General features: G+C 44.1%; 1 protein-coding gene across 1 annotated transcript in view; it reads right to left on the bottom strand.

Moving 5' to 3' along the window:
• The window catches only part of Atxn7 (ataxin 7), a 154,320-nt gene that overhangs the window by 11,705 nt on the left and 125,434 nt on the right, over window positions 1–17,181 (bottom strand). Inside the window, exons 6-9 of the mRNA XM_026779982.1 lie at window positions 11,453–11,705; window positions 9,352–9,614; window positions 8,817–8,899; window positions 1,463–1,710 (exon numbers count right to left, since the gene is read on the bottom strand). Coding sequence (XP_026635783.1) covers window positions 1,463–1,710; window positions 8,817–8,899; window positions 9,352–9,614; window positions 11,453–11,705 — 847 coding nt within the window. The remainder of the gene's footprint in view (window positions 1–1,462; window positions 1,711–8,816; window positions 8,900–9,351; window positions 9,615–11,452; window positions 11,706–17,181) is intronic.

Raw genomic sequence — 17,181 nt, 5'->3', positions numbered from 1 at the left:
CAGCTCAGAACACTGGTACAAGCTGGTCATCAGCAGCCTTAACTCAGATACATACCTAAAACCACAGAGGATGGAGGAGGGGAAGCAGGCCCACCAGCCCTAAGGCAGCATGATGACTCTGTGTTGTGTGTGTGTGTGTGTGTGTGTGTGTGTGTGTGTGTGTGTGTGAAGCAGGTCCACTAGCCCTAATGCAGTATGCTGACTCCCTGTGTGGGGATGGGGTGGGCGGAAAGGGGGGTGCTCTCCTTAGCATTCCAGTTCGAAGGTGAGTGTCTGTCAGATACAGCCAAAAACAGCTTATAGCTTTCTGTCCCCCAGAGTCATCTGGTGTCCAAGCCCCTCTTCCACTGTCTATAAAGAACTGGAGAGAATTCTTGGGCTGACTGTTCTTCATATTCCACAGCATTTCCCCACTATTGCATCTGTATGGTCACTGGCAGAGCTCTAGTGTGGACTTGGGGACAGGAGGGGACACAGCGAGGCAGCATTACTACCTCCAGGATGGCCTAGTGGTCCCTAAATAAATCTAACTCTTCAGATGAAGATCTTCATTGAGAAGATGCCAAAGAAGGGGCACAGAAGGAATCTTTTCCAAGACCTGACTATATTCTTGGAAGCCCCCACTGAGCACTCTCTACTGCCTTGTTTCTAAACCACAGAACTCATGGTGGGCTGTTCTGACATGTCCAAGTACACACTTAGGTTATCCTGAGGGAGATGCTTGTCCCTAATGGAGTCATCCCAAGGATCATATACAAGAGTGTGAAATTAAGCAGCAGTAGCAGCCAGGGGCTGACACACCAGCAGAAGCCCTGTGGCCAACTACTAAACAGCACACTGCATCCTTACACTCCAGCCCCACAACCCTGGATCTTTAAATAGGTCCAAAGTCCTTGACTTCAGCTTTGTTGATCATGCACAAGCACATATATACGCTCTACTCACTGTCTCTGAGTTATGTGCACACTAAATTCTTATTAAATAACTCTGACTCACTGCTTTCCAGGCTGCTGAAAGGTCTACTTTATGCTGAAGACAAAGTTCCCATGAGTGAATGAAAACCCATGTCGATAAACATATGTATGAAGGTTCATTTCTCATTATACGGCAAAGCCATCTGAGACATTCCTATTGGGAACCCAAAGGAAAGACCAAGTCTCAGCTCTGCTTATCAGGGTTAAGAGAAACCTGGCATAGGGCCACCAGAGGGCAAGGACCACCAGAGGGCAGAAACTTCTAGCTTTACACTAGTGTTTCATTTATGCCTAGGAGCTCTGGTGAAAATTTACTGAAGACTTCAACAGTGTTTACAGTAAAACACAATTTAAAAAATATCAATTCCCTTTTGACGGCGGCACAGACTTCCTGACAGCATAGCAGTGCAGGAGGAGGATGAGACAGAACACGTGGCATCAGGACACCTGTTCCCTGAAGGAGGGACATGGCTGGAGGCTTGGCTTACCTTGGAAGACTAGGGGTATGAGGTTTCGGTTTACTAGCTAAGAAAGGCTTTGACTCTGAAGAGAGGTGTGGCTCCTGTGGCATCCGAGGAGGGGTGGGGTGCGGGTCCCTGAGAGGATGTGGTGGCTGCTGAGAGTCTGGATGGCGAATCAATTCCTTTTCCCTGGTTTTGTTTTTGTGTTCGGCCAATAACACATCAAATCGTTTTCTTCTACCCTGAACAGCTCTCCGCTGGGTTAAGGAATGTGTCTACAACAGACATGTGCAAACGTAAACAAAAACAACAAACACAGAAACTCAGGAATTTCAATAAAAAGTTTAATATGCTGTATATCCCCATAAAACAGCACGTGCTGGCTTTCAAAGATAAGACACCTCTCCATTCACTCAGCTCTTTTCTCCTCGGGAGCTAGAATCACAAGACTGCAGCTTCCATCAGTAGGAAGAAGCTTGGGCATGTCGTTCCACGTGAAGAAAGGAGTGTGACCCTAGCTGGGCCCCCTGCACAGAAACGAGTATCAAACAATACGAAGGGCGGACACTCATGCTTTGTGCCATTAAGGAAACTCAGGCCTTTTATGAATTTCATTAAAAAAAAAAAAAACAAAACCTGGGGACAATTTAAAATTCTGAGTACTAATTCAAATGCATATTGGTGAAGTATTCTTTTAGTAACTGAGGACAGAAGTTAATGCAACTGCTTTTCTCTAATAAAATAAGTTATGAAGAAAGAAGGGGCTCACTTGAGAGGAAAGACAGAGAACTGTGAACCCTAAGAGCCAGAAATGCAGAAAACACCAGAACCACACAGTGGGGCTGGGCTCTCGTGTGTCCAGATGGTGTGTCTGAGACAGGAAATGGGCACACAGAGAAAGTGGCAGCTTTGGCTTTAAAAAGGTGACTAAGATAAGCCAACTCTTGGTCAAATATTACAAGAAAACATCACATTTTCAAATGCATTTGATAGTCACAGATATTTCTAACCATTAATTTTATTTTCATTCATGTATATGCACATGTGTCTGTAAGTGGGCACCTGTATGTGACGTCAGAGGGCTGGGAGAAGTGACAGAAAGCCGAGAGCCACCAAGGTCTGTGCTGGAAGTGAACTTTAATCTCCTGGAGGGGCAGCACAGACTCTTAGCCAAAAAGCATCCTACAGCCTCTGACATTTTTAAAAGCAAATACCCAAAGTCCAATGCCATTCCAATCAGAAGACAAAGCTGACTCTTCAAGAGTGACATGATCCGAGTTAAGGCCACCTAACCCACAGTCAAGTCCAACCACTGTAAAAGTCATTCTGCATGGCCTAGCTCCTCTCCTCAGCCTACTAACACTACTGCCACTTGGGTCTAAAGTAGACGGACACCAATTCTCAGAATCATTAACTACAATGGCCTTGTCTTCTTTCTATGGATACAGTGGATTAATCTGAACATTTACACTTTTTGGGTTACAGAATTCCAAAACAAATGGTTTATGTGTACACGTTCATGACTCACTGCACTAACCACACATAGTGGTCTAAAGGTCTACACAGCACGGCAACAAAGCAACACATGCGAGAAGCATGCAGAGGATCATGCCTCTAACCCTCATGGGAGCTTAGGTCAGCATGGATCTCCTCCTTGGAGGACAAACTGTACACTAAGTTGTACCCAAAATCTGGCACAGATAAATTTATTCCCCTCAATTTCTGGTAATATGCAATATATTTTTACAAGAAAGCAATTTAAATGGAAACAAGGAACTTTATTCTGCTCATTACTAGAAGAACAGTCTCCATTTAGCAAATGCTTCAAACAAAAAGCATATAAAAGGCCTTCGCTGAACAGAAAGTTCAGAGGTTAAGGGTACTGGCTGCTCTTCCAGAGGACCCTGGTTCAATTCCCAGCACTGACATAGCAGCTCAGAACCGTATGAAACTCCAGTCTTAGAGGATCTGAACCCTCTTCCAGACTCCATGGGAACTGGCAACATGTGGTGCACACACATAAACACAAATCAAACACCCATATACATGAAGAATTTTGGAAAGCATATAAAAACAATGGCCCATCAATACATGTAGAAAGAATGAATGGACATAGCCTGGTATTATCTGTCTCTCTAGGTCAATGTACAAACATCTTCTAATATTTAACTGTATTAAGTTGGCTCTGAGGAGCATGGCATGCTCTAAGACCCTTGCTTGCTGCCCTCAGCTGCTTGGAGTTCCATGCACTGCCTCCTTCCTTTCTTCCTGGGCAGCTTCCGGCCCCTTTCTGGCTCTAGTCTAAGGTTCTGTGACATGAAAGGGCCGTCACTCATACTTCCTCTGATTCCTCGGTGCCACTTGGCTGTGATGCCTTCAAACCTTCCTCCTCTATCTAGACCTCCCCAATCCAAGCCTCTCTCCTGTCCATAAATCATCTGTAATAACAGATTATGCAATGGTGGTTACACTCAGAAACCATTCTTTTTTTTTTTTTTAAAGATTTATTTATTTATTATGCATACAACATTCCTTCCATGTATGTTTGTATGCCAGAAGAGGGCACCAGATCTCATTATAGATGGTTGTGAGCCACCATGTGGTTGCTGGGAATTGAACTCAGGACCTCTGGAAGAGCAATCAGTGCTCTTAACCTCTGAGCCATCACTCCAGCCCCCCCAGAAACCATTCTTTACTAATTCTCTGGTTCCTGCCTCCTACCGTAATGTCCACAAGGCTAGAAGACATGCATTGATTGTATTAAAGTCTATAACTTATAGGACTTCAAATACGGTTTGTGCTCAGAGTTGTGTGCAATGGAAAGGTTATTATCTGGTACAGTGACAAGGAAGAAGAACAAAAGCCAACAGTTACAAATCCCCTGCAGAAAGGTACAGTAGCAGGCTGTGTGAGAAATGTACCAGCGACAACAGTGCAGATGGGAGCAGACGGCAAGCAGCTCCCTGTCGGTCACAGTACCCAACACTCTTCGTCCAGGACATAAGAGACCTGGCATCAACCCATGGTCACAGAGATAGGGCTATCAGGCATGTTAAGTCCTACAGAATGAACAGTATTAGGCCAAAGAGAAAGCAAAGGCAACGAGAACACACAAAACAGTGGGAGATAGGAAAAGCACCATGAAGGTGCAGGCCTAACTGGAGCTGCGTTCTCTACCACTCTCATGCTAAACTAATGCCAATCAGGCCTAAAGACACAAAAAGCTCAGAACCACACTACTAACTGCAATGACCCTTTCAGCACACAGAACAATAAGCGCTATTGAAGGGCAAAGACGACATACAGCTGTACACAGGCAGGTCACTTGGCAGTGAAGGCACAGGAAGGAGACAGTGAAACTCCCTGAAGACTTTATCAGACATCCAAACTCACAAAACTCAAGAGTGAAGATGCAGTCACTCAGGTCATGGGATCAAGATGGAACTAAAGTTTCCCATCAACAGAGAGTGATGTGGGAATGATTTCTTATTAATAAAGAAACTGCCTAGGCCCATTTCATAGGCCAACCCTTAGGTAGGCGGAGAAAACAGAACAGGATGCTGGGAGAAAGAAGCTGAGTCAGTGAGTCGCCATGGTTCTCCCACGCCAGACAGACGCAGGTTAAGATCATTCCTGGTAAGCCAGCTTGTGGGCCACACAGAATAATAGAAATGGGTTAGATCAATATGTAAGAGCTAGCCAATAAGAGGCTGGAACTACAGACTCTTAGCCAAAAAGCATCCTACAGCCTCTGACATTTTTAAAAGCAAATACCCAAAGTCCAATGCCATTCCAATCAGAAGACAAAGCTGACTCTTCAAGAGTGACATGATCCGAGTTAAGGCCACCTAACCCACAGTCAAGTCCAACCACTGTAAAAGTCATTCTGCATGGCCTAGCTCCTCTCCTCAGCCTACTAACACTACTGCCACTTGGGTCTAAAGTAGACGGACACCAATTCTCAGAATCATTAACTACAATGGCCTTGTCTTCTTTCTATGGATACAGTGGATTAATCTGAACATTTACACTTTTTGGGTTACAGAATTCCAAAACAAATGGTTTATGTGTACACGTTCATGACTCACTGCACTAACCACACATAGTGGTCTAAAGGTCTACACAGCACGGCAACAAAGCAACACATGCGAGAAGCATGCAGAGGATCATGCCTCTAACCCTCATGGGAGCTTAGGTCAGCATGGATCTCCTCCTTGGAGGACAAACTGTACACTAAGTTGTACCCAAAATCTGGCACAGATAAATTTATTCCCCTCAATTTCTGGTAATATGCAATATATTTTTACAAGAAAGCAATTTAAATGGAAACAAGGAACTTTATTCTGCTCATTACTAGAAGAACAGTCTCCATTTAGCAAATGCTTCAAACAAAAAGCATATAAAAGGCCTTCGCTGAACAGAAAGTTCAGAGGTTAAGGGTACTGGCTGCTCTTCCAGAGGACCCTGGTTCAATTCCCAGCACTGACATAGCAGCTCAGAACCGTATGAAACTCCAGTCTTAGAGGATCTGAACCCTCTTCCAGACTCCATGGGAACTGGCAACATGTGGTGCACACACATAAACACAAATCAAACACCCATATACATGAAGAATTTTGGAAAGCATATAAAAACAATGGCCCATCAATACATGTAGAAAGAATGAATGGACATAGCCTGGTATTATCTGTCTCTCTAGGTCAATGTACAAACATCTTCTAATATTTAACTGTATTAAGTTGGCTCTGAGGAGCATGGCATGCTCTAAGACCCTTGCTTGCTGCCCTCAGCTGCTTGGAGTTCCATGCACTGCCTCCTTCCTTTCTTCCTGGGCAGCTTCCGGCCCCTTTCTGGCTCTAGTCTAAGGTTCTGTGACATGAAAGGGCCGTCACTCATACTTCCTCTGATTCCTCGGTGCCACTTGGCTGTGATGCCTTCAAACCTTCCTCCTCTATCTAGACCTCCCCAATCCAAGCCTCTCTCCTGTCCATAAATCATCTGTAATAACAGATTATGCAATGGTGGTTACACTCAGAAACCATTCTTTACTAATTCTCTGGTTCCTGCCTCCTACCGTAATGTCCACAAGGCTAGAAGACATGCATTGATTGTATTAAAGTCTATAACTTATAGGACTTCAAATACGGTTTGTGCTCAGAGTTGTGTGCAATGGAAAGGTTATTATCTGGTACAGTGACAAGGAAGAAGAACAAAAGCCAACAGTTACAAATCCCCTGCAGAAAGGTACAGTAGCAGGCTGTGTGAGAAATGTACCAGCGACAACAGTGCAGATGGGAGCAGACGGCAAGCAGCTCCCTGTCGGTCACAGTACCCAACACTCTTCGTCCAGGACATAAGAGACCTGGCATCAACCCATGGTCACAGAGATAGGGCTATCAGGCATGTTAAGTCCTACAGAATGAACAGTATTAGGCCAAAGAGAAAGCAAAGGCAACGAGAACACACAAAACAGTGGGAGATAGGAAAAGCACCATGAAGGTGCAGGCCTAACTGGAGCTGCGTTCTCTACCACTCTCATGCTAAACTAATGCCAATCAGGCCTAAAGACACAAAAAGCTCAGAACCACACTACTAACTGCAATGACCCTTTCAGCACACAGAACAATAAGCGCTATTGAAGGGCAAAGACGACATACAGCTGTACACAGGCAGGTCACTTGGCAGTGAAGGCACAGGAAGGAGACAGTGAAACTCCCTGAAGACTTTATCAGACATCCAAACTCACAAAACTCAAGAGTGAAGATGCAGTCACTCAGGTCATGGGATCAAGATGGAACTAAAGTTTCCCATCAACAGAGAGTGATGTGGGAATGATTTCTTATTAATAAAGAAACTGCCTAGGCCCATTTCATAGGCCAACCCTTAGGTAGGCGGAGAAAACAGAACAGGATGCTGGGAGAAAGAAGCTGAGTCAGTGAGTCGCCATGGTTCTCCCACGCCAGACAGACGCAGGTTAAGATCATTCCTGGTAAGCCAGCTTGTGGGCCACACAGAATAATAGAAATGGGTTAGATCAATATGTAAGAGCTAGCCAATAAGAGGCTGGAACTAATGGGTCAGGCAGTGATTAAAAGAATACAGTTTCCGTGTAATTATTTCGGGGCATAAGCTAAGCTAGCCATGTGGGCAGCCGGGTGCGGGGGACCCAGCCCCCGTTGCTCTTATTTCAACAAGAGAGAGATGCTCCCTTAAGAAGACGGGTGCTGGTCAACAGAATGCCAAAAACCAACAATACCATACTCCACACTGAAATATCAGGAAACAACCAGCTGCTTCATGGATCATGTAAAAAGCACATCTATGATAAATAATCATTGGTAACACATTTCTGGACAACCCGTGTTACAAAGAGCCAGGTGGGCAGGAGGGGCAGAGAAGAGGTGAAGTTATTTCCATGACGTGGAACACAGGTAAACACTGCTTTCAAAAGTGCATTTAATCACACGTCAAACCATGACAGACTCTAGAGGCCATCATCAAAAACCAATAGCAACATACAACTATATCATTCAATTAGTAGTCTAAGGAAGAAAGAACAGTTAGTTCTAAAGCATGGGCTTTTCACCTAGAAATCTGATCCATGCATGTATTTTTCCCAATGAGAATAAGGCTTACAATTTTTTGAAAGTTAGATGTTTAAAAGTTTCAGATTTCCCAGAACATTTAGATCCCTGTTGTGATGACAATAGTAGCCACACACCTGTAATCCCAGTGCTTAGGCGCATTACTTGAGTCCAGCATCTCAAAGAGCAATCTGAGCAGGAAGACCCATTTCAAAGCAGCCCCACTGCATAAAATGGTAGTCACAAGAATTAAAATCTAAATTAACAACTGTCACATGGGCCAGTAAGACAGCTTAGTGGAGAAGGGCACCAGGCAGGAAGACAAAGAGTTTCCAGAAGCCGAACGGGGTAGCCAACTTCTACAAGCTATCCTCTGACCTCACATGAGCCACAAAACATTTAGGAAAGAGGGGGGAACAAAGTAATCAAGCAGTAAGAGCACCTAAAAGTGATGGTGGTGGAAATACCTGACTCCTGCAAGATGTACTCGGTCCTCCATGTGTGTGCTGTGTGCTCATACACGAAAATGTACATAAAAAATAAATTAAGATTTTATGAGAAAAGTAAAGCCCCTTGCATAGGTGAAGTCATGGTAACTCACATAGTTACCAATTTTGTCAAATTGACATTTTTTTTTTTTTTTTGGTCACAACCTGTTACTTAATTTACACAACCAAGGATAGCCAGAGAGCACTGGCTCCTTGTGGGTGGGAGAGCTGTGGGAACAGCATGGGGATGGTATGGCACTAAGAGCCCTGTGCACACCAGCCTTCACTTCTGCTACAGAAAGCACCAACCTTGCAAGTCAAAGACCTGGTGCAGGGCTTCTTGGTGTCCAGATCGATGACCCCACAGTGGATATCAGGATCAAACTCTCTTTCTGTCAGGAACACACAAACATTACTGCAGCAGGTGTTATCAAACACTACCTTCATTTTTTAAATAAGAGGAAATCTCAAGGCAGACAAATTAAGGCTGTAATAAGATGTGCCACATTATTAATGAATACACTGCAGATGAGGTGTGAGCACTGGAATGAACTTTACTATCCTCACTGAAAGGCTGCAACTACTGCCAGGTGCCTGGAAATATTTATTTTGCTTAAGAGTATTTATATTCAGAAAAATCGTGAGGAACAAATTTTCCTTACAGCACACAAGTGTGTGCATACACTAGCAAGAACGCTCTTTAAAAGCTGGAGTAAAGACAGGTCCACCCTGAAGGAACCTCTCCTCATGGCTCAAGCTGACCAGCTTCAAGAAAGCCTTTCGTTTACAATCTACGCACACCCACTGTCTGGATACAGCTTTAAGACTGTATATTGTTACGTACCTGATAATCTCTTATTTAAAAACTTCCTGCTATTAGAGCTGTCTTCAGATTTCTTTTCAAGAGTGGGCGTTGCAGGAAGCCCTTTGCCATTCAGAATCTGTCCAGGTGAAGGCAAGGTTGGCTTTGGTATTGAGGGGCAGTTAAGGCCAGGCTTGACTGCAGAGCTCACAGTAGCAGGACAGGCCGGCCCCACTGTGGATTTCAGTAGTGTGCCATCCATCTTCGGATGCATCTTTTCCACCTTCACAGAGGGCGTCATGCTGCTGCAGGGGAAATGAGAATGCAATGAACGAGTGCCCAAAGGGATGGGGGCAGAGCCCAGACCTATCTGCACAGGCTCTGGGAATGCCCTTGTGCATTTTGTCTGAACCACTAAGAAAGGTGAGTGGTAGGGTTCACAGATCTTGACAAAAAGCCCAGTGTATAAGAAACAGTTTCCCACAGAATAGTTAGTTCTCTCTTCCTCCCTTCCTCCCTCCTTCCTTCCTTTTCTGTTTAGTGGGAACATACCCTATCTGAAGCCCAGGCAAGCACCGGGGAGAACAGAGTCAGCTGTGACCACAGCCATTCAGAAAATGACAGTTAAGAAACTGTCAGTGCAGTTTCTTAAGAAGCAAAACATGGAGCGATCCAGAAAAACCAAGATGGCACCTCGGAATCCCAGGAGAATACCTCACAAGAACCTTCACTTTAATGCAAGAAATTATTAAAACAAACATGATTGAGTGCATGCCATTTGAGCCTGAAGCAGCTCTGCTTCCGCCAACAAGGAAGACTATGCTGAATCACTGCATGGTATGTTACTGTTCAGGCTCCCTAGTCCCTGAACACAGGGCATGAGCTTAGCATAGACACACCTGGCAACTGCTTGGTGAACAGGAAGACCCAAGCCACTAACAATAGTTTCTCTTATGATCTAACTGACACTATCGCTTTGTTGCTTGGTAAGTGATGTCAATAAAACCCTAATTGGTTCATTTGGTCCCCTTCTAAGCCTTTACATGACAATGGAGGTTTGGGTGTGTAGCTACAAACTCTGGTGGAGTCTGGACTCTGGGAGCTGTTAAGCTAACAAGCGATTTAAACATTGCCCTGCAGTGAAGACTTTCAGACAGCTATAGAAGTGACAGTCAAGTTTCCCCTGCTTGGGGACTCAGACACCAGGACTAACAGTGGTGAAGGCCTGCACTGGAACAGCAGGCATGACAAAGCTGCTGTACGCTATCCTGGCCTCCCAGCTGACAGGGCTCTCGAGTAACAGCAGGTACTGTTTTCTGAGATAACCAAGGTTATTAGATAATAGGAACAATGAAATGTGTGGCATACCCTCCCAAAGGAAAGGCTACTTGCCACCAGGTTAAGCTACTGACGCTCTGTCAGTGCACACTACTGCTCCTTCAAGTGGCCTCGAGGAAGCTCTGAGGCTCAGACCAGCTCAGAAGCTTATCAAAGCCACGCCAGGCAAGTGAGAACTACTTCCAGTCTTTCCTCCTCACTGCTATGACTTGAACCCAAGCCAGCAGGAAACCCTGTTTTGTTTTAGGCGGGAGGGGAGAGGGGGGGCTCCACCTTCTCACCTCTCTACTATAAGCAACAGAGGAAGTGGAAAGGCCAGTGGCCACTCATTTGTGCAAAAGCCAGGGGACAGACAGACACCTAAGTGCCTTCAGCCCTGTGGTGGCTTATGCCCATCAGTGCCTCACTTCCACTAGGAAGAAACATAAGCAAGATTTGAACCCAGGCCTATACAACTTACAGGCCTTCTAACATAAAGCATCTCAACCTGTGCTTCCTTTTCCCATGTGAAAAGAGGGATAACAATATAGATCCCCCAGGGCTGTTATGGTCAGTATACGACATCACGGACAAACAGAGCTCATTTTCAACAACACACACAGGAAAGAAGCAATATTACCAGTCATATTATTACTCTGATAGCTATCGTGAATAGCTTCGCAAACAAGGTAGGGAAACAGAAAGAATTAACAGTGCACTTGACCCTCCCCCCAGTGACCTTCACAAGGGCTCACAGGCACCCTAGGCACCCAAACAGGACTCCTCCCAGCAGGTAACCCTCACAAACCCACGTGGCCATACTTACACTCTGCTGTGGAGGACTTTAGCCTGCTGCATGGGATGCACGGGCCTGATGTTCCCCCTGGGCGGCAGTTTCTCTTTGGGCAATTTGAGTAACCTGGAGCTTGACGAGGACGCGCAGAGGACCCCTCCACTGGAAGAGCGGCCGCTTCCACTAGCACTGCCGCCTTTGCTTTTGGACAGAGAGGGGAGGAGGGAAAATACTGACGTGTGAGGAGCAGCCAAGGAAGGCTTGCTAGATGAGTTATGTCTTCTTTCTGAAACAGAAAGCAAAGGACAGGTTTCAGGCAAGCCTCCGTCAAAGGGAAAGCTGAGCAGTTCCCTGATTAACACATCTATATCAAAACACAAGTCTTCAAGTAAAGCATTCCAAACCCAGCAGAGGCTTTTTGTTTTGTTTTTTAAAACAGGGTTCCTCCACTCCCCCACCCTCCCACCCCCTCGAGACAGGGTTTCTCTAAGTAACCCTGGCTGTCCTGTAACTCTCTGTAGACCAGGCTGACATCACATTCACAGAGATCTGCCTGCCTCTGCCTCTCCCGGGTGCTGGGCATGCACTACCACTACCTGGCAAGTCCATCATTTGAAGAAAGCACCCATGAAGGCCCCACAGCCTTCTCAATACAGCCCCGCTGTTTACAATGTATATCAACATAAAGAGGTTTACCATGTGAACCCATTCTGGACACAGGAAATCACACCGAGAGAAAGCTATGTGATCATCTGCAGAGCTCTGCTCCCTGACCCTCTCGGTGCCTGCATCCTCGCTAGCACACACAATACTCTCACCAGCCAGCCGACGACACCAAACCAGATGTTTCTAGGACCATCTTACTGCTCCCTAAGAATCTGCTAAACTTTTCCACTCAATCTTTTCAAACCCCTCCCACCTTTATAAAAATAATCTCACTTGACTACAGATGGCGTAACTCTGCTTCACACCACTAAGACGCCAAAGACTAAACACAAAAATATCACAAAGAACTAGGCCTGTTTCTTTTTTCTGCTTTTGAAACTAGGAAGTAATTTATGAGTAAGTGTAGTCTACAAAGGTGCAGCTGAGAATCAATCTACCTACATCAGAAAAAGGTTTTCTGACACAGACCACTCCAAAGCAAGAGGTGCTGAAAGCTACCACAAGAAACAGTCACTGACGGCTTTGTTGAGGACCCTGTGGGGGTGGTTTAGCTGCAGTCTTGAAGTCCGAACTTAAACTATAGTGTCTTAATTAAAGTTTTAACAAGATACGTGAACCGTTAATGTCACAATATGGAAAGCTGTATAGATATTTAAAACATTAATTGTGTTGAAATCGGTCACTACAAGAACCATTTAAAAAGCTAATTTCCAAATCTCCTTTTCTCAGGGAACCTAGGACTTACTTCTAGAGGGCTCGTACTTATTTATTTAGTTATTTAATTTATTTATTTGGAAACAAGGTTTTTCTTTTTTCTTTTTTTTTTTTTTTTGGTTTTTCGAGACAGGGTTTCTCTGTGGTTTTGGAGCCTGTCCTGGAACTACCTCTTGTAGACCAGGCTGGCCTCGAACTCACAGAGATCCGCCTGCCTCTGCCTCCCGAGTGCTGGGATTAAAGGTGTGTGCCACCACCGCCTGGCATGGTTTTTCTACTTTGAGATGGAGTGGGATTTTTTGTTTTGTTTTGTTTTTTGTTTGAGACAAGATCTGCCTGCCTCTGCCTTCTAAGTGCACCCCCACTAACTGGCTAGTTCTGTAGTCTTGTACTTCAGAGCCAGGTTCACACAAGACAAATGATATTACCAACAGAAATATCCAAATTCTCCAAATCCACACCATGGAGGGTACAATCAAGTTAAGAGGCTAAACTGAGAGCCAACTGAAAGTGCTTCGTTACCCTGCCCTGGCTCCCACTCCCACCACATGAAACCTGTGAGTACAAGAAGTCACTCTACAGTAAGCTTAGTTTAATAATTACTCTTCTTTGGAACCTAGAATGTTTTATTATAAATTTAGTTTTTCTAGATTGGAATGGTGGTGTTTGGTCCCCACACAGGATGCTGAGGAAGGTTGAAAGCCAGCCTGGACTGATGACTAGACCAGTTCTAACTGCACAATGCCCCCCTTGCCCGCCATACAGACACAGACAGACAGACAGACAGTGTATGTCCGCATACACACATCACATTTGAAAACAAAGAGATGGCCGGGCGGTGGTGGCGCACACCTTTAATCCCAGCCCTCGGGAGGCAGAGGCAGGCGGATCTCTGTGAGTTCGAGACCAGCCTGGTCTACAAGAGCTAGTTCCAGGACAGGCACCAAAAACTACAGAGAAACCCTGTCTCAAAAAAACAAAAAGTCAAAGAGAGCAGTCAAAAGTTAGCCTTTCTCTTCTGTTATTCCAAAATGCTCTGAGCACATAGCAAAGTTTTAGCATTTTTCAGCAACAAGTATAAAGTTATGTTAACAGTTTTGCCACCTGTCTGGCACAGCATAGATTTTCAGGAGCCTGCCTCCTGAAACAAGTCTTCAGTTAACATGATAAAGACCAGCTCAGCTTTTCTTCAGATAAGCAGTGTTTTCAAATTTCAGCTGCCCAGGGATTCTCATCTTTGCTACAGCAGAATGACTCAAAGAGCTTTTAAAACTCCTGAGTGAGAGCACGGGGACAGTGCCTGTAAGTCAGAGTTCAGAGAGGTGGACGAGAAAGATCAAGAGCTGAAGGACGGCTTCAGCTGTATCAAGTTCAAGGGCAGGCAAGACTCAACACAAAGACAGGCCAGAAGATATGAAGACAAAAAGATGCTGCTGTGTTAACTTGCTTTTTCTTTCCTCTCCGAGTATTGCTGAGAATGGCGAGCCCTCAGAACAGGCCGTTCATGGTGAATATCGTTGAATAACGGATATCCAAACCAAGAAACGTGCAATCCACAAGAACATAAAACATAAAAAAGCAAGCCAACAAAACTCTAAAGGATTTCTACCGATCAACTACTGAATTTAGAAAATGCTGAAATAGGCACAATATTGGAAGACGTAAAAGGTGTATTAAGGAAGTGGTCAGTGACCTTACAGAGGAAAGCAGCAGATGAATGAAGTAAGAAGATCAGGCCAGGACCTGGGGAGCAAAGCCCTCAACAAAATGAATGAGAAAAATTGCAGTATCCAGAAGAAAAGGTGATCAGGGCATTGCAAAGAAGAAAGGAGAAGTGCTGGACTGAAGAACACAGGGGAAAGCATTGCTACAGACTCGACCAGGGAAACACACCAGAAAAGAATTACCTTTAAATGATAAAAGAATAAACGCAAGTAGGATGAGATGTCTACACATCTCAAACATTTGGGATCTAACAGGAGATCACCCTTAAGAATCCATGAAAACATGACACAGAAACTAAAGATATAAGGATTCTATTAAATGAAATGAGGGCAAATTTCCCACACCTACAGAAAGACATTGACTTCCAATCCCAAATAATTTATAGCCTAAAACAAATTGATCATAGAATAAACTCCCACAAACTATTGTGGTTAAGATTTTATGTTAAAAATACAAAGCAAAAAAAAAAAACCCAACTAAAACAAACAATCAGCACTGAGGGGAAAATGCCAGCAAAGGCAAAGACACCAAAACAATATCCCCTCTCTTGTCAGCAACTCCCAAACCCATAATTAAATGCTTATTTATTTAGGCTTAGATGTGTATGCCGTGTGTGTGCAGATGCCTGCACAGTGACAGGTGGCTGAGCTACCCAACATGGGTGCTGGGGTGATACTTGGCCTCTGGAAGAACAGCAAGAACACCCAACTGCTGAGCTATCTCTCCTGTTCCTTTTGCAATATATTTCCAAATTTCAGAGAAAATACTGCCAATTGAATTTGCTATACAGCTAAATTATCTTTGAAACTGAGGGAGAAATACATGTACGTCAAAACAAGCTACGCAAACTCATGGCTACCAACTGCAGCAGGTAACTGAAAAGAGTACTTTACACACAAAGGACCTGACGTAGAGAGCAGCAAGGAGGGAGTCCGCTGCATTCAGTCCAAGTGTGATATTCCACAGAACAACGGAAAAATCTTAAAATTAGTACAGAAGCACAAATGATCCCAAAGAGCAATCGTATGCAGAAAGCAGTGTTGAAGGTATCACAAGACCTGAACTGAAGTTTAACTACAGAGCTACAGGAACAAAACCAGCACTGCACTGGCACAGACTCACAGATCAATGAGACAGAAACGAGGACACAGAAATATGACCACAGAGCCACAGCCACCTAATCTCTGACAAAGGTGTCAAAAACATCCACTGGGAAAACGATGTCACAAAAACTACAGACACACGTAAGCCAATGAAACCAGATCATAGCTCTTATCTCTTACAAAAAGCAATTCAAAATGGATTAAAGACCTTAAATTTAAGATCTTAAACTCTGAAAACTACAAGAAGAAAATGTAGGGGAAACACTGAAGGTATAGGCAAGGGCCTTTTGACAGGGATTTCAGGGAAGGAAGGAACAGAGAGAATTTGGTAATGAAATCACATAAAATTTAAATACTTCTGTATAATGCTGGAACCATATAAAGAGACTATTTAGACACTGGGAAAATACCTGGCAATTACCTATCAGAAAGGATTGATTGACATCTAGAATTTATGAAGAACTCCAAAACTTAGACACCAATAAAAGCTGATGGAGGAGGGTCATATGTCTATTGGTTAATAAAGAATCTGCCTTGGCCCTTTTGATAGGACAGCAGCTTAGATAGGCGGAGTAGACAGAACAGAATTCTGGGAGAAAGAAGCCGAGTCAGACAGTTGCCATGATTCTCCCACCCGACACAGACACAGGTTAAGAACTTTCCTGGTAAGCCACACCTCGTGGTGCTACACAGATTATTAAATATGGGTTAAAGCAAGATGTGAGAATTAGCCAATAAGAGGCTGGAACTAATGGACCAGGCAGTGTTTAAAAGAATACAGTTTCCGTGTAATTATTTCTGGTAAAGCTAGCCGGGTGGCAGGACGCAGCCCGCCATTCCTTACTACAAAAAGCAGCTCACCATTCAATAAACAGTGGAGCCCAATGAATAGTTCTCCCATGATGCGCTGTGGGATGACCTTTCTCTACGTTGTGAATATGTATTCCTTTCATTGGTTAAAAAAAAAACTGTTTGAAAGTAGCCAGGCAGGATAAGTTTAGGTGGAACAATCAAACTGAGAACTCAGATGAGGAGGGGCTGAGTCAATAGACATGTTAGCCAGAGCCAAGCAAGCAAGATGTGTTGAAAAATAAGGTAAAAAGCTTTGAGCCTTATGACAAAACACAGATAGATGGGTTAATTTAAATGTAAGAGTTATCTAGTAAGAAGCCTGAGCTATTATTGGTTGAGCATTAATAATATAAGCCTCTGAGTGATTATTTGGAAGCAGCTATGGGATAGGGAGGGACAAAGACACCTCCATTCACAATGATGAAATACAACTAGTAGATAAATACTTGGGAAAGCTCTCAAGATCTTTGGCCGTCAAGGAAATGCAAATTATAATGCTTTAAGCTTCAATCTTTTTACCCTAGTTGGAATGGCTGCCAAGAAAACAAAGATGTAGTTCAATGTCTAGCATGCATTGAAAGAATTTCAAGAAATGGGTGTAGTGGAGAACATCGATAATCCTGGCATGGGAAAGGTACATTAATGTCCTCTGGGATACATGAGATCCTTAACTCAAAAAAAAAAAAAAAAAAAAAAAAAAAA

The sequence above is a fragment of the Microtus ochrogaster genome, chromosome 6 (genome assembly GCF_000317375.1).
Source record: "Microtus ochrogaster isolate Prairie Vole_2 chromosome 6, MicOch1.0, whole genome shotgun sequence".
Taxonomy (NCBI): domain Eukaryota; kingdom Metazoa; phylum Chordata; class Mammalia; order Rodentia; family Cricetidae; genus Microtus; species Microtus ochrogaster.
Note: the sequence above shows the minus strand (reverse complement) of the source record. Positions and strands in the feature narration are given on the sequence as shown.